Source organism: Dromaius novaehollandiae, chromosome 15 (genome assembly GCF_036370855.1).
Source record: "Dromaius novaehollandiae isolate bDroNov1 chromosome 15, bDroNov1.hap1, whole genome shotgun sequence".
Lineage (NCBI taxonomy): Eukaryota > Metazoa > Chordata > Aves > Casuariiformes > Dromaiidae > Dromaius > Dromaius novaehollandiae.
In genome coordinates, this window is record NC_088112.1 from 13,972,718 (window position 1) to 13,994,397 (window position 21,680).

At 47.2% G+C, this 21,680-nt stretch overlaps 1 protein-coding gene across 9 annotated transcripts; it reads right to left on the reverse strand.

Moving 5' to 3' along the window:
- Nucleotides 1-431: 431 nt before the first annotated feature.
- On the reverse strand, nt 432-21,332 carry LOC112996949 (serine protease inhibitor Kazal-type 5-like). Of its 9 annotated transcripts, none has more exons than XM_064520940.1 (14): nt 21,229-21,332; nt 20,072-20,097; nt 18,872-18,999; nt 18,301-18,364; nt 16,495-16,622; nt 16,271-16,322; nt 13,614-13,744; nt 12,951-13,029; nt 12,367-12,434; nt 10,919-11,009; nt 8,385-8,512; nt 7,955-8,018; nt 4,412-4,464; nt 4,051-4,138 (listed from the first exon to the last, which is right to left on the reverse strand). In XM_064520940.1, the coding sequence occupies exons 1-13, from the start codon at nt 21,284-21,286 to the stop codon at nt 4,459-4,461; spliced, it is 1,023 nt and encodes a 340-aa protein (XP_064377010.1). In that variant the 5' UTR covers nt 21,287-21,332; the 3' UTR covers nt 4,051-4,138; nt 4,412-4,458. The 9 variants fall into 9 exon arrangements, 8 of the variants coding, with proteins under 8 accessions (XP_064377012.1, XP_064377009.1, XP_064377008.1 ...); XM_064520941.1 differs by having other exon boundaries at nt 4,122-4,138; nt 4,412-4,461; XM_064520939.1 differs by lacking the exon at nt 7,955-8,018 and having other exon boundaries at nt 3,590-4,138; nt 4,412-4,461.
- Nucleotides 21,333-21,680: the final 348 nt, after the last annotated feature.

The window sequence follows — 21,680 nt, forward strand, 5'->3', positions numbered from 1 at the left end:
CTTTCAGCTCCACATCTCATTCATTGATTGTTTTAATGGGAGGGCTAGGTAGCAGGAGACCTCCTGTAGCATGTGGTAGAGCAGGGAAAATCCCAAGGAAATAGCCTAAACAAGGGCTCCTTGTAGTGGAGAGGCCCTTGCAGGAAAGGACAAACCAGCAGATGGTTATCAAGAAAGAGCCCTGAAAAGAGGAAAGAGATAGGCCCATTCACCAGTCCCCAGGATAAAACAGATGGGATAAGCAGCAGAATTTATGCTAACTGAGGGAAACAAGGCTGAAACCCTCAGGTACCAACTTGCAGCAGCTGTTTGGAAGGACTGAGAGTACCGCAGGGCTATAAAGACAGCTGGAAGCGGGGGGAAGGGGGGAAGTCATGGCGCAAATGGTGTGGTGCTTGTAAAAAGGCAGTGTCACATAGCATCAGGCTTTCCACATCGTGACTCACTTAGTTCTTGAAGGCGCAGACGCCCCCAGCTGCAGGATTTCTGGCATTGTCTGCAGGAGCTGACTGCAAAGGGGACACCTCTGAAGCACGCCATGAGTGAGGCTCTCCCGCCACAGCAGGCTGTAAGAGAAACAGGAGGATAATGTGCACAACTGGGAGGCTGCAAAAGGACAGGCTGCAGAGGATTGGGAAACACCGCGGAGAGTATGAGGTTGGCTAAGGCATCTGCCAGAGTCAACAGTCCTCAGAACACACAAAGAGCAGCACTGGCATGCCCCTAGGAATTGCATAAGTATCCAACACCTTTTATGAAAAAAAAATGCAAGAGGCACAAAGCCCCAGCAGAGAACAGTTTAGCTCAAGACCTGACTGTGTTTGGGACGACTTCATGAAAGGCTGAGAGAAGCAGTAGGCTAGTTAGAGGTCTGGGGCTTGAAGCTGCCAATTCTCCAAAGCCTCAGAAAATACTACAAATCACATGAGGGGGTCTCTGAATCTTGGCAAAAGACACACCCTTTATAAGGTGTCATTTACAGCAAACTTAAGACTTCCCAGTGTGCTGGTACCTTTGCAGGTTTGTAGGGGACTGTTTTGACCTCATTACAGTGTTTGAGAGTAACACATAGGATAACCAAGTGAAAACATAAAGGAAATGGTAATGAACTCCCAACACTTCTTGAGCCTTTGCCTCCTGATCCCCAGGAACCTTATGGAAACAGCATGTGGCCTCCCTTGTGTGGGTACCTGCCAGAGCTCTGCTGCGTACCACCCGCTCGGTATAGACAGCTTTGGGAGGCCCTTGAAGCTATCTGAAAAGGAGGTTGAAGGAAAGACAGAAATGACTGTAGAGACTGCAGAAAGCACACAGGAGTTAGTGCTGCTGCCTCTAGGGGGTTGGCTGGCTACACCACAGGCAGTTCTGCTCAATCACTGTCATGTGTCATCTTGGCAGACAGAGTATTCTAATCTGATTAATAATCCCTTATCAATGGCTGATTATTTCTTTTGGCAGCAGGGAGAAATTCAGAAGGTGCCCAAATACTGATAGAAGAGCCTACTAAGGGCACCTTCCTCATCAGCTCATCGCTTTAGTAGCACAGTTAATGCAGGTTTTACTGGTGATTATTTCAAAAGTTAAATACTTGAAATTTGCCACAAATTATAATAGCTTTCTCAAGTGCACTGATTTTCATTTCCAAGAATTTATTTTAAGCCTCAAATTATGCACTGCTTTTATAAAAATTGAGTACATGTCACTGTACATGATTTTAGCTGAAATCAATGAGCAGATGTCATCAGTGAACATTTTCACTGTCTGATACTCATCCCTCTCAGGCTGTGTAAATAACAGTCAGGAATTTACCTGCTATGTCAACTCAAAGGCAGACAGGTATTTTGCATTCCCAGCAAAAGCTAAATAGGACAAAACCAGTGACTTTCACCATCCATGACTGTATATGGTGATAGGGTTTTTGGTTCATGTAGAAATAGGCAACGACAATTTCTAACCCATAATGTTTGCTCACATTAAAAATCAGCATGCAAAATATTAACTACTATTTGTGTCAGAGTCTGCTGACAATAAAGAGTCACAAACTGATAAATATGATGCACATAGAAATAGTTTGTGAGAGTTTACATTCTGTTCTCAATAGCTGCACTAGAAGAAAATGGGTCTTGAAAGCTTAACTGAAAAGCTATAAAACTCTGGAGAGAACCAAGTGAAACACCATTAGGTGAAATCCTGCCAAAATCTGAAGTGATATCACTCGATCCTTATCTGCAGCAGAGAATGTTTACAGACCAGGTCACAGCTAAAATGGACTCAAATACAGCGTGTGTTCACTGAAGGTTTTCTGGAAATGTCCTGCTATGAAGTTTATACAAATAAGGAATGTATTTGCTCTGAGTAACAGCTATGAAAGAAAGTACGGGAAGTATGTGCACATTACCAACAGACTTGTTACCTGGCATCGTATAGTCCTCCTTTGCAGGTTCCCCACTATTTTCAGGTGTGCTGCACTGATAGGCCCCAACTACCTAGGGGAGCATTTAGCTAAATGACCTGACTTCATCTTAAAATAGCTTCCAAATACAAGTCAATTAAATCTACCTGTAAATCAGTTACATCTCAAAACAACAAATAGCTTAAACCATTTGACAGTCACTCCCCTCCTGAATCTCTAGAGCATCTCTCTTGTTCACCCATCCTTCCCCAGCACCAGGATCCTCGGGCTTTCCCCTGCCATCCCACCGCTGTTCAGAGAAGAGCTCACCCCTCTCAGGTGCTGGCTGCATCTCTCCAGGGCCTCTCAGCTGGATTTTCAAACTCCTCTTCCTCCCTTGCCAGCTCTGCCATCACCTTCCAGACCCTGTGGAAAGTCATCGTTCCCCAAGGCTCTGCCGAGGTAGCCCACCACAGCTAGTTGGGAAGCACTGGCAGGATTGCTTATAGGAGGGGTTAAAAGCAAAGCTGCATTTGCACTTTGCAATTCTCTTCCCTTCAGGAGACTGCCCAGGAGATGGGCTCCAGCTGTGCCCACAGCCGGGGGGTGGTCGAAGGGCTGCACAGGCTCTGCTTTGGGCAGGCATGTCAGGCCAATACAGAAAGGTGATCCAAAAGCACGCGATGCTGGTCTACAGGCCACTGAGGGCAGCTGCTGGGCTTTCTACTCCCAGGGCTCTGCTGGTTCCATGTATCCAGTCCAGCCTGCCAACACCAGCAGGGCCAGGCAAGGGCAGGGACATTCACAAGGGTGGAGGTGGCCAGCACTGCCTCAGAGGTGCCTTCAGTGTCTGTGCCCTCACAGGGCTAGAAATGCTGCTGGCCCTCTGTGCAACAGATCAAATTCACTCCTTGAGGTCCTGCAGAGACCTTTCCAGCTGAGGCACTACTCCAGCTTTGATGCATTGTGGCTTGTGGCACCATCCCACATGACCGCACGGAAATATTTTTTTCCCACCACCCCTCAGAGCAAAGCAGTCTGGATTTCCTGGTGCTCAGATGAGCTGGCTGGAAGAGGACACTTACTGCAACAGTTTGCAGTATATGCAAAATATTGCAGAATATGTTTGGTGCTTTAAAACAGATTTTCATCTGTGGGCTTCCCAACATACATCAATTAAATCTCAAAACAACCCCCTGAGGTAGGTAAGTATCTTTTAATGTTCATTTTACAGGCAAAGACAAAAGGGCTGAAGGGAGGTGAAGTGATTTACTCAAGACCTCACAATGAGTCAGAGAGAAAACCCAACCCCAGTCCCTTATCATAAAACGCCCTTCCTCTTCAGGCCTGACATCTTCACTGCATATTTACAGCAGCTGATGTGCCCAAGTGGCCTCTGCATTTACTGTCTAATGGATGCTTGGTGTAAAGACGGAGCGGGGACTGGCGGGTCCCCCAGGGAGGTTTAGTGAAGAACAGTGACAGGGTTCTGCTGAGTTATCTTTATTGTAGAAGCACACTAAGACATAGTGACGTGGCAAAGAGCCTGAGCAGAGCTGAGTCCAGACAGGCACGCATGAACTAGACCTGAGGAAACAGTGGCTGGGTCCCCTGAGCCCTCTTCCCGCCACCTGAGCAAGGCTGAGGCTGTCCTCTGCTCAGGGGGGGCATGAATGGCAGCTTTGACAACACCGAGGACTTGTCCATTCCCCTTGATGCTTAACATCAATTCTTCTGTTACTTGCCCTAGAGAGAGGGAAAGAGGGAGGAAGATGAAGAGCTTACCCCTATAGTCCTGAAGTCCTACAGTTCCCTGCTATGTCCCAGTGCTCTGCGAAGCACCGGCGCCGTGGCACCCCGGCCCTGGGCTGCCACCAGAGGTAACAGCACGTGGCAGATCCCTTTGTCCCAGCCCTGCAGCCTGCCTGGGCGAGGTTTGACAAACAAACTGTTGTGAAATGCTGTCTCCAAGGGACATACTGGCCAAAAGGGAATAAATCACAGTGCTTCTCTCTTTACCTTTGGTCACAGCTGATCCCTGATATTTGCTGGCAGTCTGAACTCCATTACTGCTGGAAAGAAAGAGCAAAAAATAAGTCCATCCCCAAACGTGACCACTGCTGTGTTACGCTGGCAGAGCATCTGTGTTTATGTGACAATCCATCTGTCCCACCAGTGCCTGCTCAGCCTCTGCACAAAACAGAGGCTGCAGAGTGTGGCACCAGGGCAGGTGGACTGGGAAGCTGCCAGCCCAGGAAAACAGCACTAATTTCAGCCTGTACCTAGGTGCTTTTCACGCCTAATACCTATCTGGGAAAGGTGCTGCTATTTTTATTTTCCTTCTTCTGCCTTCTTAGACAGTGACAAACTGACAAAACAATCGGCTTTGTGAGAAAACTGGGACATGCCCATTGAAAACCTGGGAGTTGAGTGTTCTTTAAGAAACAGATTAAAAAGAAGAAGAAATTGGATATACACTCCCACTTTTTTTTTTTTGCCTGACCTGTTGACTAAAATGGACAGAATGATGAATATCACATGGGGGATTTCTGAAAAAGCCTTCAAACAAGAAAAGGAACCGTAGGAGATAAAGCATTAAAAGTGAAAGGTACTGGAAAGACCCACAATTAATTCATCCCAATCCCTATGACATTTATAGCATTGGAGGACCTAGTGGCAAGCAAGGCTGTCAAAAAAAAAAATCAAAACAAAAACAACAAAATATACAGACTCAGAGCTGCATTCACTCGGAGTGCAGCAGAGCAGGATAGAGCATGCGTCAGGAAGGATCAAAGGAATTTGGTTTTGGCACAGTCCTCACTGGGGAGGCAGTGAGCTCGGAGGATGGCCAGCCTGAGGCACAGGGCAAGGCTCTCTGTGAGAAGGTTTCCACTACAGCAATGCACACTGTCCAGATACACCCTTTAATGTCAAATCCCTCACAATCCTTCCTTCTCCCATTCCTCCCTATGGGAATACCTTCCTCATGAGAACCTGGCCACCAACCAGGAGAGCTGCCAGAAATGCCTGTAAATTCAGTGGGAACTTTGCTGCCAGGAGTGGATGCAGGCACTGACCTACACAGCAGAAGAGATGAGGCATGCTGGACATATATTTCATCATGCGAACCAGCACCTCCAAGGCTAATTTCAAAATATGATCCAAAAAATACGATCTTCCTCAAGCTTGAAGATTCTTTGGGCCTGTGCATTTTTGTTCTGCACATCACTGCTGTCTAAAATCATTTCAGATGCCAAAGGCACTGCTGGAGCTGGTCTCCTCCACGTTTTAATAGCAAATAACTAGCGTCCAGCTCTTCAGTAGAAGGAAGGAAGGAATGATTCATTACACTGCAAGTTACCATCAATTTCAGTGCCTGGAAATAACATTGCTCAGTACATGAGTGGAATTTTTCTCATTTATAGGTTTCCAGTTCAGAAATAACAGAAGCCTTTGATGGACTCCATATTTCCTTTGCCAAGGAAATGGACTTCCATAAATGTCTGATCTGATTCTTCAGGTGATATAATATACATAGAGGAAGAAAGAATAAGTCATTGTGTGCTTTTCTTTTTTTCTTTTTTGCGTGTGTGGCAAGAGCTTATTGCTTTTCCTTTGAATTGATTCCCACTCTCCTTGGAATACTTTTAACTTGGCTATGAATTGTGAAGCTTGTTTGATGTTCAGTAAACGGCATATTCCTCTAGATGCATAGGTTTGAGAGCTGTAACAGCTTGGTAAAGAAACAAACCAGAAAGCAATCCCAGCCTGGCCACAGTTTTGAGGGAATCCTCTCTATTTTTCAGCTGCACCTGGTATACCTGCTCTCAGCTGTCTCGGACAACCTAAGCAGTGTCACAGGAAGGTTAGCAACAATGCCTCCTCTCCCTGTGCTCCCAGTGTACATGAGCCCATAGCAGCTTCATCTTAACTTACAGAAACGCTAAAGGCTGAGACAAGAAGACATGAGACCTCCAGCGTGATCACGGGCAAAATCATTTTTCTCTGCACTATGGTTTCTTCACCTTTAAACAGAGAGTTAAGAGTACTTTGATGCTTTACAGAGGAGGAAGAGGAACTGAAATGTGCAATTTTTAAATGTTTTAGCAACCTGCTGGCATCCTAGCACTAAACAGAGGAGGGAAAAACAGCAATGACATGATGTCTATTTTGCAGTAAAGCTCTTTATGCCAAGGAGGCTGGACAATACTTTTGGCCTCCAAAAACACTGCAGGCCAATAACTCGGAACACATTCGGAAACCAAATTCATATTCAGAAACCAAAGCTCCCATCCAAAACTTCACCAAACTTCTTGTTCTGGCTGTTTCAACATTATGATTCTCTTCAAGAGTGGGAACAAATCTCAGCATTTCCCTGGGGATGAATACTCAGTTTCTCAAGAGTTCCAGTTCATGCCAATACTGAGCTCACATCCTCCCTGGGCACTACGTGGCATCTGTCCACCCCATCAAACACATCCAAGAGATGCAAATTGGGAGAGCCTGACTACACAACAAAGCACAGGACACTGCAGAGCTGCCACCGGTGGAGACACAAAGGGCAACTGAGAAACACTTAACAAATCCGCTACGCGGGATCATACAAGACGTCAAGGCTCGAGACCTTTCCCAAAAGGATGCATGATGTGCAACTTAGTGGATAATTATCATTTCCCAGCCTTCTCCCTGGATATTATTCAGGAAATGAGGTCTTCACAGTTTGTGCTGTTCTGGTCTTCCTGGCCTCACTTACTCTCTAAAATCCCAGATATGTTACTCTTCTACTGGACAGCCTAGGTAAAATACAGAGGCTATACCTAAATTATATATTAAATCTAAGTCTGAACCTGTATTTAAGCCCACCTTGCCTCCCATCCAGACCGCAAACACCCCACTTCTGAGCCTCTCACGCTCCTGACACAGATGTGGGGCAGCAGACAGCAACTCAGCATGTGCTTGGAGTGGGAAAAGGGATACCACGGCCTGGAAGCACTTTGGGCAGCCGCTTGCTCCAGCTCCCAGCAATCCCCCACCATGGAAACAAAAAGGAGGAGCTCAAGGGCTCCAATATCCCTCCTCCTTGGCGGCACTCCCTGCCTCCCCAGCCCACGGCCAGGCTGGGAGGCAGACGACTGCAGGCTTTACCTCGGCCTCGTGCCCCATGCCAGGCTCTGGGCAAAGCGGACTTGCCCTGACAGAGGGGACCTCAGCAGCGCAGCTGAGCCCTGCTGGCCGCGGGACTCCCCAGCACGGCATGAATGTGGTGTTAATTACCCTGTTGGCTTGGTTAACCTGCTAGTTAACCTGCCTGTGGGATCAAGAGTTGACTCCTAGCTACTGCCGAAGGAGTGCGGCCAGTAGTAGTTGGCAGACACGTCTTCTCATTGCTTACTCTCCCCCTCTCCATTTCCATGCTGTTTTGCAAAGGGACAACTTTTCCACTTCAAGTCCATGAAGGGCTGCCGGTCAGCCCCCACAAGCCCATGCAGTGCCAACAGGGCGTTTTCTCAATGGAAAGGGAAAACACAAGCATTCCCAGCCTGGGAATGGCATCCTCCTTACCACTTTTGGGGCAGGCTTTCGGCATTCACCCTGGTAGTTTACTGTGATGTAGTCTGAAGCTCTCCTGCAAAGGGAGTACAAGACGTTGCCTGTTACTCACTTGCAATGCCGCAGTTCTCTACGATTGGCAGGACCATCCTCTGTGGACTCCTTAATACTTTGATGCTGCTTCCAATAGGATGGCATTTATTACTCCCAAAATAATCTCATGAAAGGGCAGAAGGAGGGTAGGGTACTCTAGAAACTTGCGTGTCTTAAATAGCTGTCATCAGATTAATCTCAGGCATTTTGATCTATGTTTGCTTAACAGCAAGGCACCAAGGACACACTTGATAGTGAGTCATGATATATCAAAACAAACACTATGCTGCAAAAGACACTCGGGAATGGTGGATGGCCCTATATTACTGAAATCTCTCCGCCTACTCACATGGCAGCTGAACACAAGTCACATTCATTTTTGTATGTTTTTCCATCAGTGCCACAGACGGGTTGTGAGGATTTGCTGCAGAAAATCCTTCCACCCTTTACCCCATGCAGAATTCGATCACAGTCCAGCTGAAGAGAAAAAGAAATCACATTTGGTGCCGGTTCTCTTGTGAGACCCTTTTTTTTTTTTTAAACGCAGCTTAGCAGCACTTAAAATCCAAATGTTGCCGTGAGATCCCTCTGCCCTGCAGCATGTCCATTGTGCCTGCAGCACAGCCGGGATTGTAAAGGGAGATAAAGACCCTTGCCGGGCCGAGCATCGAGAGCCCTCCTGGCTGAGGTACTGCAGGGCAGCGCCAGGCACAGACCTAGACCCAGTGGCCCAATCTGCCTCAACACCTTTGGTCAGAGGAGGTTTATTTCTCCCTCTCTCTGAGTCCATGAGAAGACAAAAGCTTCTGCTATCTGCCACTAGTCCTTCTTTATCAGGCCCTGATGTCTGTTTTATCTGCAAGATAGCAGGCACCCATTGGCAAAAATTAAAGGAAAACCTCTACAGCCAACTCCAGCCGCCTGGGGGCGATGCAAGACACAGCACAACTTCTGACGCTCACCGAATTAAGAGATGCAAACAATATATTAAGGGCTATTACTAATTAAATGTGCCCTCTTATTTCCTCTCAAGAGTAAGAACAGGAGCATTTATGCACATGGCACAACGAGGGGGGAAAAAAAAATCACAGCAGAAAGTGGCCTTCGCCTTGCCTCTCCAGGGGTCCCAGAGGGCCTCCCACACTTAGGTCTTCACCCCACAGACCTGTCGACGTGAATGTCAAACAGCAGAGGTTGGAGACAGAGCAGCCTGTTCCCTCCCATACCCCCCCACGCACACACGCACGCCTTTCTCAGCCTTGCTGCCCTCCTCAGCCGCCGGCATTCAAAAAAAGGTCAAGATGAAAGAGTGACTGATGGTTTCCTGTTCCCTTCTCTATGGGCCATAAAACATGTTGCGACAACTACAAGTGGTGCAACCGCAGGAGACTGAGGGTGAGGATGTTTCATCTCCTGTCCCAGCCGCGGATCCCCTGCTTAACACAGAGCAGCGTTTTATTGCTGCTCGTCGGGGTCAGGACAGTGCTGCCACGCAGACAATGACAGGCTCATGCCCAGCGGTGGGGGGGCGAGCACAGTGACACCGGGCTGCTGCAATAGCCCCTGCTGCTTCAATGTCACCTGCTAATTTCATTAATGTGCCGTTTCCTCCCTCATTTGCGTAATTGACGATGACATTAAGCAAACAGTGCTGACCTTCGTAATTCCCTGCCAGACTCCTTCCCATGCACCAGATGACACTGCCTGTGTCTGTGTTGGAGCCCAGCGGAGACAACAGAGACCTCCCCGGCAGCAGGACACTCCTCCAGTGCCCGCCGTGGGGCTTCCCGCGCTGAAACCCACCGGCAGCCCAAGAGCGGAGAGGATCGGGCTCGCGTGCTGAATCACCCCACGTTAGCCAGGCTAATCGGCATCCACTCCCCTGATACTGCCAGGAAATACCACTAAGCACTCAAGCAGCCTGTCGTTATTACAGCCTAATGCTTCCTCTGGAATGCATTAAAATTGCCATACTTCAACTACCTCCTGGGGTTTTTTTACTCCAATATCCCATTTCAAGAGTGGTCAATGACAGAAGCTTCTCAGAGGGTTAATGTGATTTGCAGTAAAGCTCCCCCCAAGCCCTGTGGAAAGGTTTCCTTTCCCTTCTAAAATGTTTTTTAAATTACTGAATGAAAAAGCTGGAGGAACTATAAATGGCTTTTTTTTTTTTTTTTTTACTCATCCTAGCTTTTGGCAACACTCTGTGGCAGCAAGTTCCACTGCTTAGTCGCAAATTTTATGGTAAATTATTTTCTCTTATCAGTTTTGCATTTTCTACTGTTTGACCTCATTGAAACTTTTGCGTTTTCTTTTTGCAGAGATAAGAAGAGCAGACACCCCGATTCCCCCCCGTTGCTCCATATACAGCAATCATCTCTTGCTCAGTGTTTCCCCCTTAGCATCCTGCCCCGGCCTTTCCTGAGGCCCTTGGTCACCGCACCGCCCTGCTCTGGACCATGGCCCTTGATTCTGCACCTCCTTGACATCAGTGGCAGATATCTGGATATTTGAGGCAGGCGTTCAGCTCAAGGCCAGCACCCCCATAGCCAATGCACAAGGAGCCAACTCCAGCAGTGAAAGTAGCCAAGGGGGCTCCCAAATCAGCGCATCCAGCCCCTCTTCGCCTTGGTGCCAGTGTGGGGGACGCTGGGGACAGTGACAGGCTGTGGGCGCCATCTCTCATTTAGACCCTTCCAAGGGCACAGAGCCCAGAAAACGGTTTTAAGGTCCAAGCTGCCATGGGAATATCTGCTGGGGAGGGAGCCAAGAGGGCAGCTCAGCTCCAGCGCCATTCCACGGGATGATGGCAGCGGAGTGCCCATGGGAAAGCTCCCCGGTGTGGCTCCCGCGGTGGCTCGCTTGCCACGCGGGCAGGTTTACCGGCTGGTAGGTGTCCGTGTCTCGGCTCTGTCCTTTGCGCTCGGGTCCAGGGTTGCAGCTCCCACCTCGCTGAGCCAGGTCTTCTTGCAGGCTGGCAGGGAGAGAGAGGGAGAGTGAGTTCATCTCAAGTCTCTGCGGGCATGGGAGGAGAGCGCAACCCCCCCCATGGCCATGGGCCATCTGCAGACCCCTGCCCCAGGGACCCATGCACCCAACAGCAGGGATGGGACGGGATAGGATGGGCAAGAAGCCCAGTGGAGCCCCGTGCTCATCCAGAGTGCATCGCTGCCCTGGGAAGGGTGACATTGCCTTAAGGGGCAATGCCATTTGTTTGCAGCCTTTTTTAAACAGGGAGCTTGGCTTGCTGGGTGGTAGAGGCCTTCCTTTAACCAGGGTCTTGGAGTCCATAGGGAAATGAGCAGAAGATCACCATTACAGAGATTGTCCCATATCCAGGGGACAAGTTTCTATAGCGATCAGGGACATGGCAAAGGCTCTGCACCCCTGCCCATGCTCAGGCTCACCCCACCTGCCTAGCATCGCTGTGGGGGCAAAGGAGCTGTGCCAGCTGCCCTCAAGCAAGTGGTGGTGGAGCTTCTCAGCAAAGGCTGTCTCAGCCCTCCTACAAGCTCCAAAAAGGCAGCAAGAGCAACCCCGCACAGGTCAGAGAGCTCTAAAAAACAGGAGGCCCTGAGCAAGGCCCAGAGGCATGCAGTGCACCAGGCGCTGCATCTGTGCATGTGGGCATGGGGAGGATGTGCGGGGCTCAGGACATGGCTGTGACGGGCCAGAAGGCAGAGTTCGTAGGGCAAAGACATCATGAGAGGGATCTTGAATGCAGAAATCACCCACTGTTTTGTGCAGAAAAAAAGCGAGGACGCTTTTGAAAAGGAGGAGGGTCGCACTAGAAACATGCCTGGCTCTTAATGTCTCTTCTCATGGGGAAGAGCCTTGGCGGAGCCCAGCCAGGGCTGCAGACAGCGCTGGCATGTGGGGACACTCCTCCTACAGCCCGTGCATGTGCATCACTGCACCAAGCTCCTCACACAGTCCTGCTCCTCTGCACAGGCTTGAGGGGTGCATGGGACTGGGCAGCCCTGTGTCTGCAGGAGAAACCACTATAGGCGCCAGCATCTCTGAAATCACACCTTTGCCAAGAATGACAACCCAGCCCCATCTGCCCTTTCCAGCAAACGGCAGCGACATGATCCCTAAAGCTGGCTCAGATAGAGCGGAGAAAGGCTATATTAAGCACCCAGCATGCTGCAGTGTTCGATTCTCCATCCCAGATACTGGCACTTCTGTGCTACTGAGCTATTCCTGCTATGATTAACTCCTGACTATTTCTAGAGAAAACAGGCCACATGTGGAAGGCTGCAGAAGCCGGAGCAAGGGCCGGTGCAATGGGCCAGGGGCTGGGCTGCCACGCCAGCTGCTGCCGTACTCACCCTCTGTTTGCCGAGGGGGGACGCCGTTGACTCGCTCCCTGCTGCGACCCAGAGCCACTGCAGCTCTTCTGCAAAAGGGGCAGGAGCACATTAACTGAGCATAGAAGAAACTCTTGTACTACCAGAGAATAAGCAAAGCTAAAGCAGTTCCTGTCCTTCCCCACTCCTGCTCTCAGATCCAAGGGAGCAGGGTGCTGTTCCTGGAGGAGCACATTCAATGCTTGTTCCATACAGGTTTTAATACCCACTGAAGATTAATATTTAAGGGCAGGCAGGACTGCAGGGCATCCAAATCTGCCCTTTATCTTGGGTACATCACTGAGCATCACATCACTGAGAAAGCAAGCAGGGTTATTCTGCCAGGTTTGAAAGTGCCCAATTTGTACACTCATATACAAGCATAGCCCACAAATCAATGTGACTTCATAATACGTCCTGCTTCTCCCTTATCATTAGCTACAGCAGTGTCATACCAGGCTGACCACAGATGGTCCCTGGCCATCAGTATCACACAGACGCTCTTGCCAGCCCCTTCTGAGCTCAGGTGAGGCACCCACTGCCAAGGCAAGCAAACTTGGACTCACCTCAGTTTTCCTCTCTGAAGTGAGCTCTTGGTTGCGCTGGGCAGTTCCCCCAAACTGGCCTCTTTGGGCTTCCTTTTTGCTGGAAGGAGACGAGAAAAACAGAGTGCTATGGCCACGCAAGTGGTGTCCAGACACGAGGTTGCCATGGAGCCCAGCACCATGCACCACCCTCCCCTTCTGCGATCCATGCTCCTGGTGGCTCTGCTCCTAATCCCCACCCCTAAACCTTCTCCCTTCTCCTCACCATTCCCACTGTATGCTACATCCTGGATCCAGGTGGCTGCTTTCATATCAGGGCTGCTTCTGCAGATGCACTATGGGAGTAGAGAGAGCGCATCTGGAAGGCAAAGTACACATGTGGGAAACTCCTCAGGAACTGCCACAGCAGAGACAGTCCCCTCAGGAAGGGGTTACTAGCTATCAACCCTGCTTCTCCTCTACTCCATGCTGCTTCTCACCTGCCCTGGATCTCTTGCACCAAAGGGGAAGCGGGAAGAGGGGCAATGACCGGAGCCCTACTGCAGGAGCATCTCTTGGAGGGCCACCGGGATTCAGGACTCTTTCCCAGGCATCACCTAGCTGCAGCTCCACAGGCAGAAACCGTGGTTCTGCAGCAGGGGATTTCTCTCTTTGCTGTTGTTGCTCAGAGGAAACTGTACTCACAACTTCTCAGCGCACATGAGACATTTGTTGGGGTGCCGCTTGCCCGAAGAATCCCGAACAGGGTCATTCTCCCTTGTGCAGGACAGCCTTCCACTGGCCTCAAACTGGGAGCGATACTCCCTGCAGTTGTCCTGCAGAAGGGAGGGCAGCGTTTAGGGCAACCTGTCTTCCTTGCCTTAGTGATTTGATTCCTAGGAACTTGGGGTTTCCTACCAGGAAAGTATCAAACCATCACAAGTGTGTCACGCAGGAGAGCCTGGGTGTGAGCGAGAGAAGAGGGTGTGCAGCACCAGCCACTTAGTGTCTAAACAGAGGAGTGAGTCAGAAAAATTGTGGGTCCCTCTGCCGGCACTGCACGTGTTGGGAGTTTTCTAGTATGGTCCGACTAATTATTATGCTCCGTGCTGGGCTATCCGAAGCATGCTAGCGATGTGGCCGATAATGTCATGGGTCCCTCCCACTTCTCCCAACACCCTTAATACACAAGTTACAGCGTTTACCCAGATCATAGCTCAGATAATACTTTAATTTACAAAGCAAGTAATACCCCCAAAAATCAATCAGTTTGGTATGCATGGATCAAGAAACAACAGATAAAACATAAAAGCACAGTGCAAACATACTTAAAAGTCTACAAGCAGTTGAAGGTTCTTTGGAGAGCAGATGACTAATTTGTTCCCTGCTCGAAATCACCATACAGAAACCATGTTAATTTTCCCTGTTCTGTAATATGGATGTAAACATTCAAACTTCTAATTTCAACTATTTAAGATACTGCAATAGGTGATTTCAGTAGCAGATATTGAAGACAAGTAACTGGATCTCAATCACCCTTTACTTTTTATAAGTAGGTTTAACATTTGCTATTTTGTGCCTGCTTTCTGCATTAGAGGGTTTTGGCTAGGTTGCACTAAGTCCCCCAGCAGGTCAGTGGCCTAATCTTTTGTTCGTCTTAAAAGTCTTCAACATCTTGTCCTCTCTGGCCAGGGGAGGATTTCCTCGCCAGTGTCTTCCTGAATCTCACCCCTGGATACCGCAGTCTCAGGGTCCTCAGCGTGGCTGCTGAACAAACACTGTCAGCTACCGAGCAAGGTGTTCAGAGCCCAAAAGCCCATGTCTTCCTACTCCCAAACTAATCACCGAGAGGAGAGGGTGAGGTCTGAGGGATGCACAGGACAAGACAAAACCCTGGGCAGATCCTCACCCTGCTCTGGCTGGCAGCCCCATCACATTGCTCCCATCAGAAACACATCAAACTCCACTTTGGAGTGGCGGCCCAAGAAACCCACTGCTGCTTCTCGTGGCTTGTTTGTGCTTACTTGCCCTTACACAGTTTAAGCAGTCTTCCCTCCCTGGCGAGCTCTGGAAAGCTCTCCTGGCCCCTGCCAGCCTCCTCCCCTCAGACCGGCTTGACTAAGCGCTCCAGGCCTCTGGCTGCAAGACAGATTTGCCTTTCCTTGATCATCCTAACAGCCTTTCTCAAACCATCTCCCTTTGACTTGGCATTTCTGGAGCTTTGTTAACTCCCTGACTTCTATTGCAAAAATCTGAGTATATCCAAGACTTGCATTTTCCTTTTTCATGGGCCTCTCACCACTGACCCACTAATAAATGCAGGGCTTTCTTATCTTTTGTCACTTCTAATTGACAAGCAGGGATTCTTGTTAATCACTGACTGTGTGATCTTGCACTCTCTGTTATTACATTTTATCTCGTTTCTATTACTTCAGGCCTCAGTGCTATCCAATTAGTCCTGTATGATCTGCTGATCCTCCTCTGTCAATACTGCCGCCCAACTTTGCCATCAGCAAACTTCACTCACTCTTCCATTTTTTTTGTGCCAAGGGCATTAGGATTAGCACCAAAATGAGGCTGGCCTCAAGACTGAGGCTTTAGGGGACTCCACCAGTCCCCTGCACAAGAGAAATCAAAAGGTTGGAAAGTGACTTTTTTCCATACAGAATTGCTTTTGCCAGTGAAGCATCAGCGTCCTGGGGCACACTGGGCGTAGCCTGGACTGGCAACGCACAGCGGACACGGCTGCACGGTGCAAGCAAGGCACAAGCAAGGTGCCATGGGCCCCTGGGGACAGTGCACAGCACTCTCCTCCCAGGATCTAAAGGTCTTTTGAGCTTCCCAGAGCTCAAATGTGGAGCTTTTCTCCCAAATTTCTCTTTTTAACCTAAACAGCATCCCCAGCAAGGCTGGCTTCTCTATCCTTGTGCCAGATTTCAGGATAGTGCAGCACATTTAGTTTCTTTCTCCGACAGGATTTTGTCCCTGTCTGTCGCTGGACTCATGGGTCAGTAGGACAGATGTAGCATTCAGCAAAACCTATCCAAATTCCTGCCTCCCAGCTGGTAACGTTGGGAGCTCACAGGACCAGCACAGGGCTCCTTGCTCGCTAACCCTGGAAGGAGCTATGGACTGGCACTGCCGCTTGGAGATGAATTTGATTGCTGAAAATGAAAGACATACAATTTGTTCTCTTGGGAGCTTCAGGAGCATGAACAAGAAACAAGCGGAGAAAGGAAAGTGGATCTCAAAATGAAATCAGTACAGACAAAGCAACTGAGTAGAATAATGTTGCCCCTTCTCTATCTTGGGTGAAAATCCAATAAAGTTGTATATCGACCTGCCTAATACTTTAATCTCACCTTATCTTTTCCTTGTCTGTTTTTAGATGACTTCTGCTCATTCTCCTTTTTGCTGGAAGAGAAGCAAGATGAAAAAGTGAATAAAATATTGCTCCTGGGGAGCAAGAGGTTTGCTCTGCTGACAGCTACACGAGGGGTAAGCAGTTCTGCCCCATCTGGTGTCAGCAGCTGGATTGTCCAATGGCTTTGTCAATCTAACAGAAATGGTATTTTTCTCTACTCACAACTTCTCTGCACACATGATGCACTTATTGCTGTGTTGCTTCCCAGAGGAATCCCGGACAGGGTCATTTTCTCTTGTGCAGGTAAGTTTCCCATTCTTAAACAGATCCCGAAATTCTCGGCAGTCGTCCTGTGGAAGGGCCAAATACAAAATTTCACACGGATAAGTTTGACAGAGATATAAATCACACTAATCCACAAAGCATTATCCATCCACTGAATGACACGTTGAACACAATTTTGTTTCCTTGGGTATAAGGAGGCATAAGGCATAAGTGAGTGGCAAACCAGAAATTCTTTGCTTGATGTGTTGTCTTTTAAACTATAGCATACAATATACAGCAAACAAGTCAGTAAGCATAGCAGAACATATTTCCCCTTTGCATCCAGGATAGTCTTATTTCTAATAAATAAGACATATGCAAGACCCTGCCTGAAGGACCTAGGTTCTGTTCAAAGTGTAAAAGTGACAATTTCTTAGTGAATTCTGAATTAGGGAGAAATTAGTTTTCCCATCTCTAGTGAGTGCACACACTACTAAGAATTTTAAAAAGCTGTGCCCAATAGAGGATGCTGTAGGCATTAAAGAAAATCCTTGCACACCTCACATTTCCAGATGTGCTAGAGTGAAAAGGTTACCATTTTTATCTTTCATATAACCTGATTCTATAAATTAATTTAAGCAAAGTCCTCTTTTCTGCAGGAGACTTTCATCTCAAAGCCTGCTCAGGCCTTTTCAGTTTTTCCCTTCCTTTCCTCTGAACAGCCTTCCTATGGCTTTCAGGACATGTCAGCAGGTCTGTAGCACAGGTAACATGTTCTGTGCAGAGCCTTTCGGGATCCTTTTTACAGCACTTTTCTGGGGCCCTTTTTAAGATTATCTGCCATGTGATCTGTAATGCATTTTTCTTCCCCCTCACACCATGTGGAAGAGATAGTTTTATGACTTATTCCAATTCTGCAGAACTCAGGCCCAGAAAATTACTTGCCAAAAGCCAGACAGAAAAGCCATGGTTGAACAGACATCCAGTGCAAAAATCTGCCTGGCACCATGAACTTCCTCTCTTGGGACCATACTTTGGTAAGCCAGATGTTTAAAAAAAAGATTTCCCTTAGAACAGCTGTGCTTTACAAATCCTTTAAGTTGTTTGGGCATGCAAATGCTAGTGAGCTATACCATTTAACCAGGAGGTGTGAAAAAATAAATCACTGCAACTGACAATAACTACTGCAAAGCAATTTGCTCCTATAGAGAATAAGAGACCAAGACAGAAAAAGGACAAGTCCCTCCACAAAAAGACATGCTATCTAGAAAAATAGCTCTGAATAAAAGAAACTAGCTAGGTACATCAACAACATAAACAAGGCAAATTAGAGTTAACCTGCTCCCGCGCCCTGCTCTAGTCAGGGCACCATTATTGCTATCAATTATTTATCAGATGCTAATAGTGTGCTTTATAAGCAAGCAGGTATCTGCCTTAGCCTACAGTGTGGTTTAGGCACAGACAATACATGCCACATTGTTAATTCCTTGATAGGGACTAGATTGCCTGGGAGGAGCCAGGAGGATTTCTGGTTTCTTTTATGCCAGTGGACAGCACAAAACTTCATACTCCTTCAGACCCTCTTGCTGAGGCAGAGCATGTTTATTGGCTGTGGCCCTTTCATGTCAGCCAAGCGCACACTGCCCCACTGCTGTAGGGAAGCACGCTGAGTAAGTGGGGCAGACGCAGCACATGCATGCCACGATGCCACCCTCCTCCCGGCACACTGATACAAGTGGCTTCAGCAGTGACATTTCACCTCACCTTTCTTGAAGAGTTCATGTTCCTATTGGCTTCACCAGTCCCTTTGTTTTTCAAGTATCTTTCCCTGCAAGAAAGGAAGGCGTGAGCAACAGCGCAGTGCACAGTCCTCGGACGTAAAACCAAAATAGCTAGTGATTAAAGTCCAGTCCTGCCAACCCCACCTCCTCCTTGTGCAACATGGCAGGAGGGACCAGAACTTGGGGCTCCAGCTTGGTGAGACATGCTCCAGCTATTTAGCATCTCTTCACCAGGGGCATTTTGCCATCCTTTCACTCTGCCTAACAGCCAGGTGTTTCCATCCTATTAAGCACCATCTGTGGAAGAAAGACAAACTAAATCTACACGTGCTTTCATCCTGGGCTTGCTCCTCACGTTCCCTGCAATGTGTGACTAGCTGCAGAGAGCTGACAGGGTTCCTGGGTTTTCTGAAGACCTATGGACTGGTCCATCTGTCCTGCGTCCACAGCAAGACCGTCACGGCAGGAGGAAGGGACACACCGCGGCGAGCTGGGACGGCAGTCCGAACCGACGCGCTGGCTACTATGGAGTGGGGCCAGCAGTCGATACTCACAGCAGCCGTTTGCACATCAGACATTTGTTGAGGTCGGTTTTGCCATCGGGGCCACTGACGGGCTTGTTGTCATTGGGACAGGAAAACTTCCCACTGCGCAGGAGCGACCAAATTTTCAGGCACTCATTCTGAAAAACATACAGGAGGTAGGTCAGCAGAGACCTTCCTCCAATGCAGTTCCTGGGAGCTTAAGAAACATTGATTCAAATTTAAGGTGTTTTTTTGGGTGGGCTCTGCACTATCAGTTGCGACAGTCTGTTCCTGTCAGGCTCACACGCCACGCCTCACCTTGTCCCCACCCTGCGACATGTGCAGGACACACTGAGCCCACACTGTGCCTAGAGCTGAACAGCTCCCAGGGTGGAAAAGGCAATGAAATAGTCCAAAACTCATCAAGAAGGCTGTTACTTGAGAGAAAAGGAATACAGGTTTAATTTGCCTACCGCTACAAATTGCTACCCACTGCAGGGGAGTACTTTGCAAGAAGTTAGTCAGGAGCAGAAAATATAGCCCTAAAATTGTCAGCTGGATACAAAAGCAATGAATCTAACTGAGAGCGGATCAAGTGCAAGAGATGAATTTCAGGAAAGCACTATTCTCTTGGGAAGCAGGCTGTTAATAGTCCCTAATGCTGTATCAACCAATTTCCTCTTCTTTTGGGTAACTGGAAATACAGATTATGGAGAATCAATGAACCATTCAGGTATTTTTGGCTACCATGTTTTCTAAAAGCATCGTTACTAAGGAAAAACAACTTAATTTGATTAAAATACAAACTGAGATTACTTTTCAGTCATTGAGTCCATCATTTTCTGAGAATCAAATGGGCTTGGCTTAATTTTATTTTTAATTATCAAACCCAGAAATTGTCAAAAACAAGGGTTTCTACTGGCTCAGAAGCCAAAGTTGTAAATACCATTAGAAATACAACTCACTAACTTCTCATGAAATTTCTAGACTAGGGCTGTTCAGGGGCATACTCAGCACAGTACACCAAACGTACAGACTGTGTCAGCTAGAACCACTACTCAGTATAAATGCATTGTGTCTAAATAAGGAAAAAATAACTCCCTTTTTTATGCCACTGGAAAAGACTATAATCTTTCAGATCAGTCTGTCTGCCTAACTTTGCTCAGTGTGCAGTAAGCAGTGTAGATGGCAAAACAAAAAGAGAATTGGAATAGAAAAGGTTGGACTCGCCTTAATCGAAGCTTGGCTGGCAACATCTGCGACAAAAAACAAAACAATGAAACCATACAGAATCTTTGAAGGAAAATTTTTAAATCAAAAGCATTTAATTAAAACACTTGATGCAATTTCCTAATCCATCCAAATACCTCTAGATAAATCTAATCCAATACATTATGGCGCATTGGTAGAAAGGACTGTGTAAAAGATTTTTTCCTGGAACATTGCATTTTTGTCATTCAAATGCAAAAGCATATCCATGTTTTCTCATCTTTGTTCCTTCCTTTTTTGTGTTAGTTTCTTCAGGCTTAAAATCAACATTTCAAGGATGATTCAATAACTGTTTCTTTACTGTTTTACCCCACTGCCTTGCTAGTGATATCAATTTTGTACCCAAACATTTTGGGCTTTCTTCATCTTCACTTAAAATTGGGGTGCCAGAGCAGGCCCATAATGTTGTTGCTTGTCCAAACCTTCAAATTTCTCTTCAAGGCTCATTCCACTTGCAATACTTCACATTAATTACCAAACTGATAATAATTCAGTAGACGAGTAGCTGCTATCTGTTTCTTTCTGCTAAGCCATGTAGAGTCGGTATAATACACGTTTCATCCTTTTCTCTTGCATCATCTGTGACATCGCAGGGAGCTATCAAGAAATTCTCCATTAGCTATTTTTCAATATAAACAGATATTAAAGTGAAAGACCATTATATCAAATCTAAACTTCTCCTGAAATCACTTTATTGTAGCCATACAAAAATGTATTCCTGTATTCACCAAAAGGTGTATTACACTTTTTTGTTCAATGTTAAACTTCTTTTGTGCAAAAATTCAGTCTGGCTGGAAATTTATATTCCTCCACATAGACTGCTTTGGGTTTTGGTTTTTGTTTTTTAACTGTTACTAAACTCTACTAAGAATAGATACTCTTCACCCATTGGTGGAACTTCACCATTTTCACATGCAAGAGAAAAGGCCATTATTAACAATGCTATATAAAATACCATAAGTACTACACTAAAAATGATGGTCTTCTTGTTATGTCACTATGGTTTTTACAGAACAAGTACTCTATATTTTTTTATCTTGCTGTCTTTAAGGGAGCTCCCAGGCTTCATGCCATGCCAGTCCCAGATTTCAGCACAGAGAACATCAGAAGTTACTGACCTGAGAAGAAGCAGAAAAATGCCAGAACAAGGACCATCGAGGCACCTTCTATTTTCATGGTGAGGGTGGCAGTTGTTTGCCTGTGTTGACTCTATGAGTGCATTGCCCAATGAAACCCAAAGGAAGGGCTCAGGTCAGATCATGTATATATAGATGACCAGATTCTCCGCCTTCATTATGACATAACCTACCCAAGAATGATCATTAGCCGCAAAAACCAGTCTGATGACAGTTACTCTAAATTCTAATGATCCCATTAACAAAATTAATTTCCATAAGGATGGGACCTATGAGAGTCACTCCCTGCATTTTGTCAGGGAAGAAAATTACAAATAGATTATTTCAGTTTCCCGACACTGCTGGAGGAATTCATGCTGACTTCAGGGTGGTTTGTAGGACAGAGGTACTTCAATTGGCACATCACTATTTACCTTTCCTATCCCAGTACAATA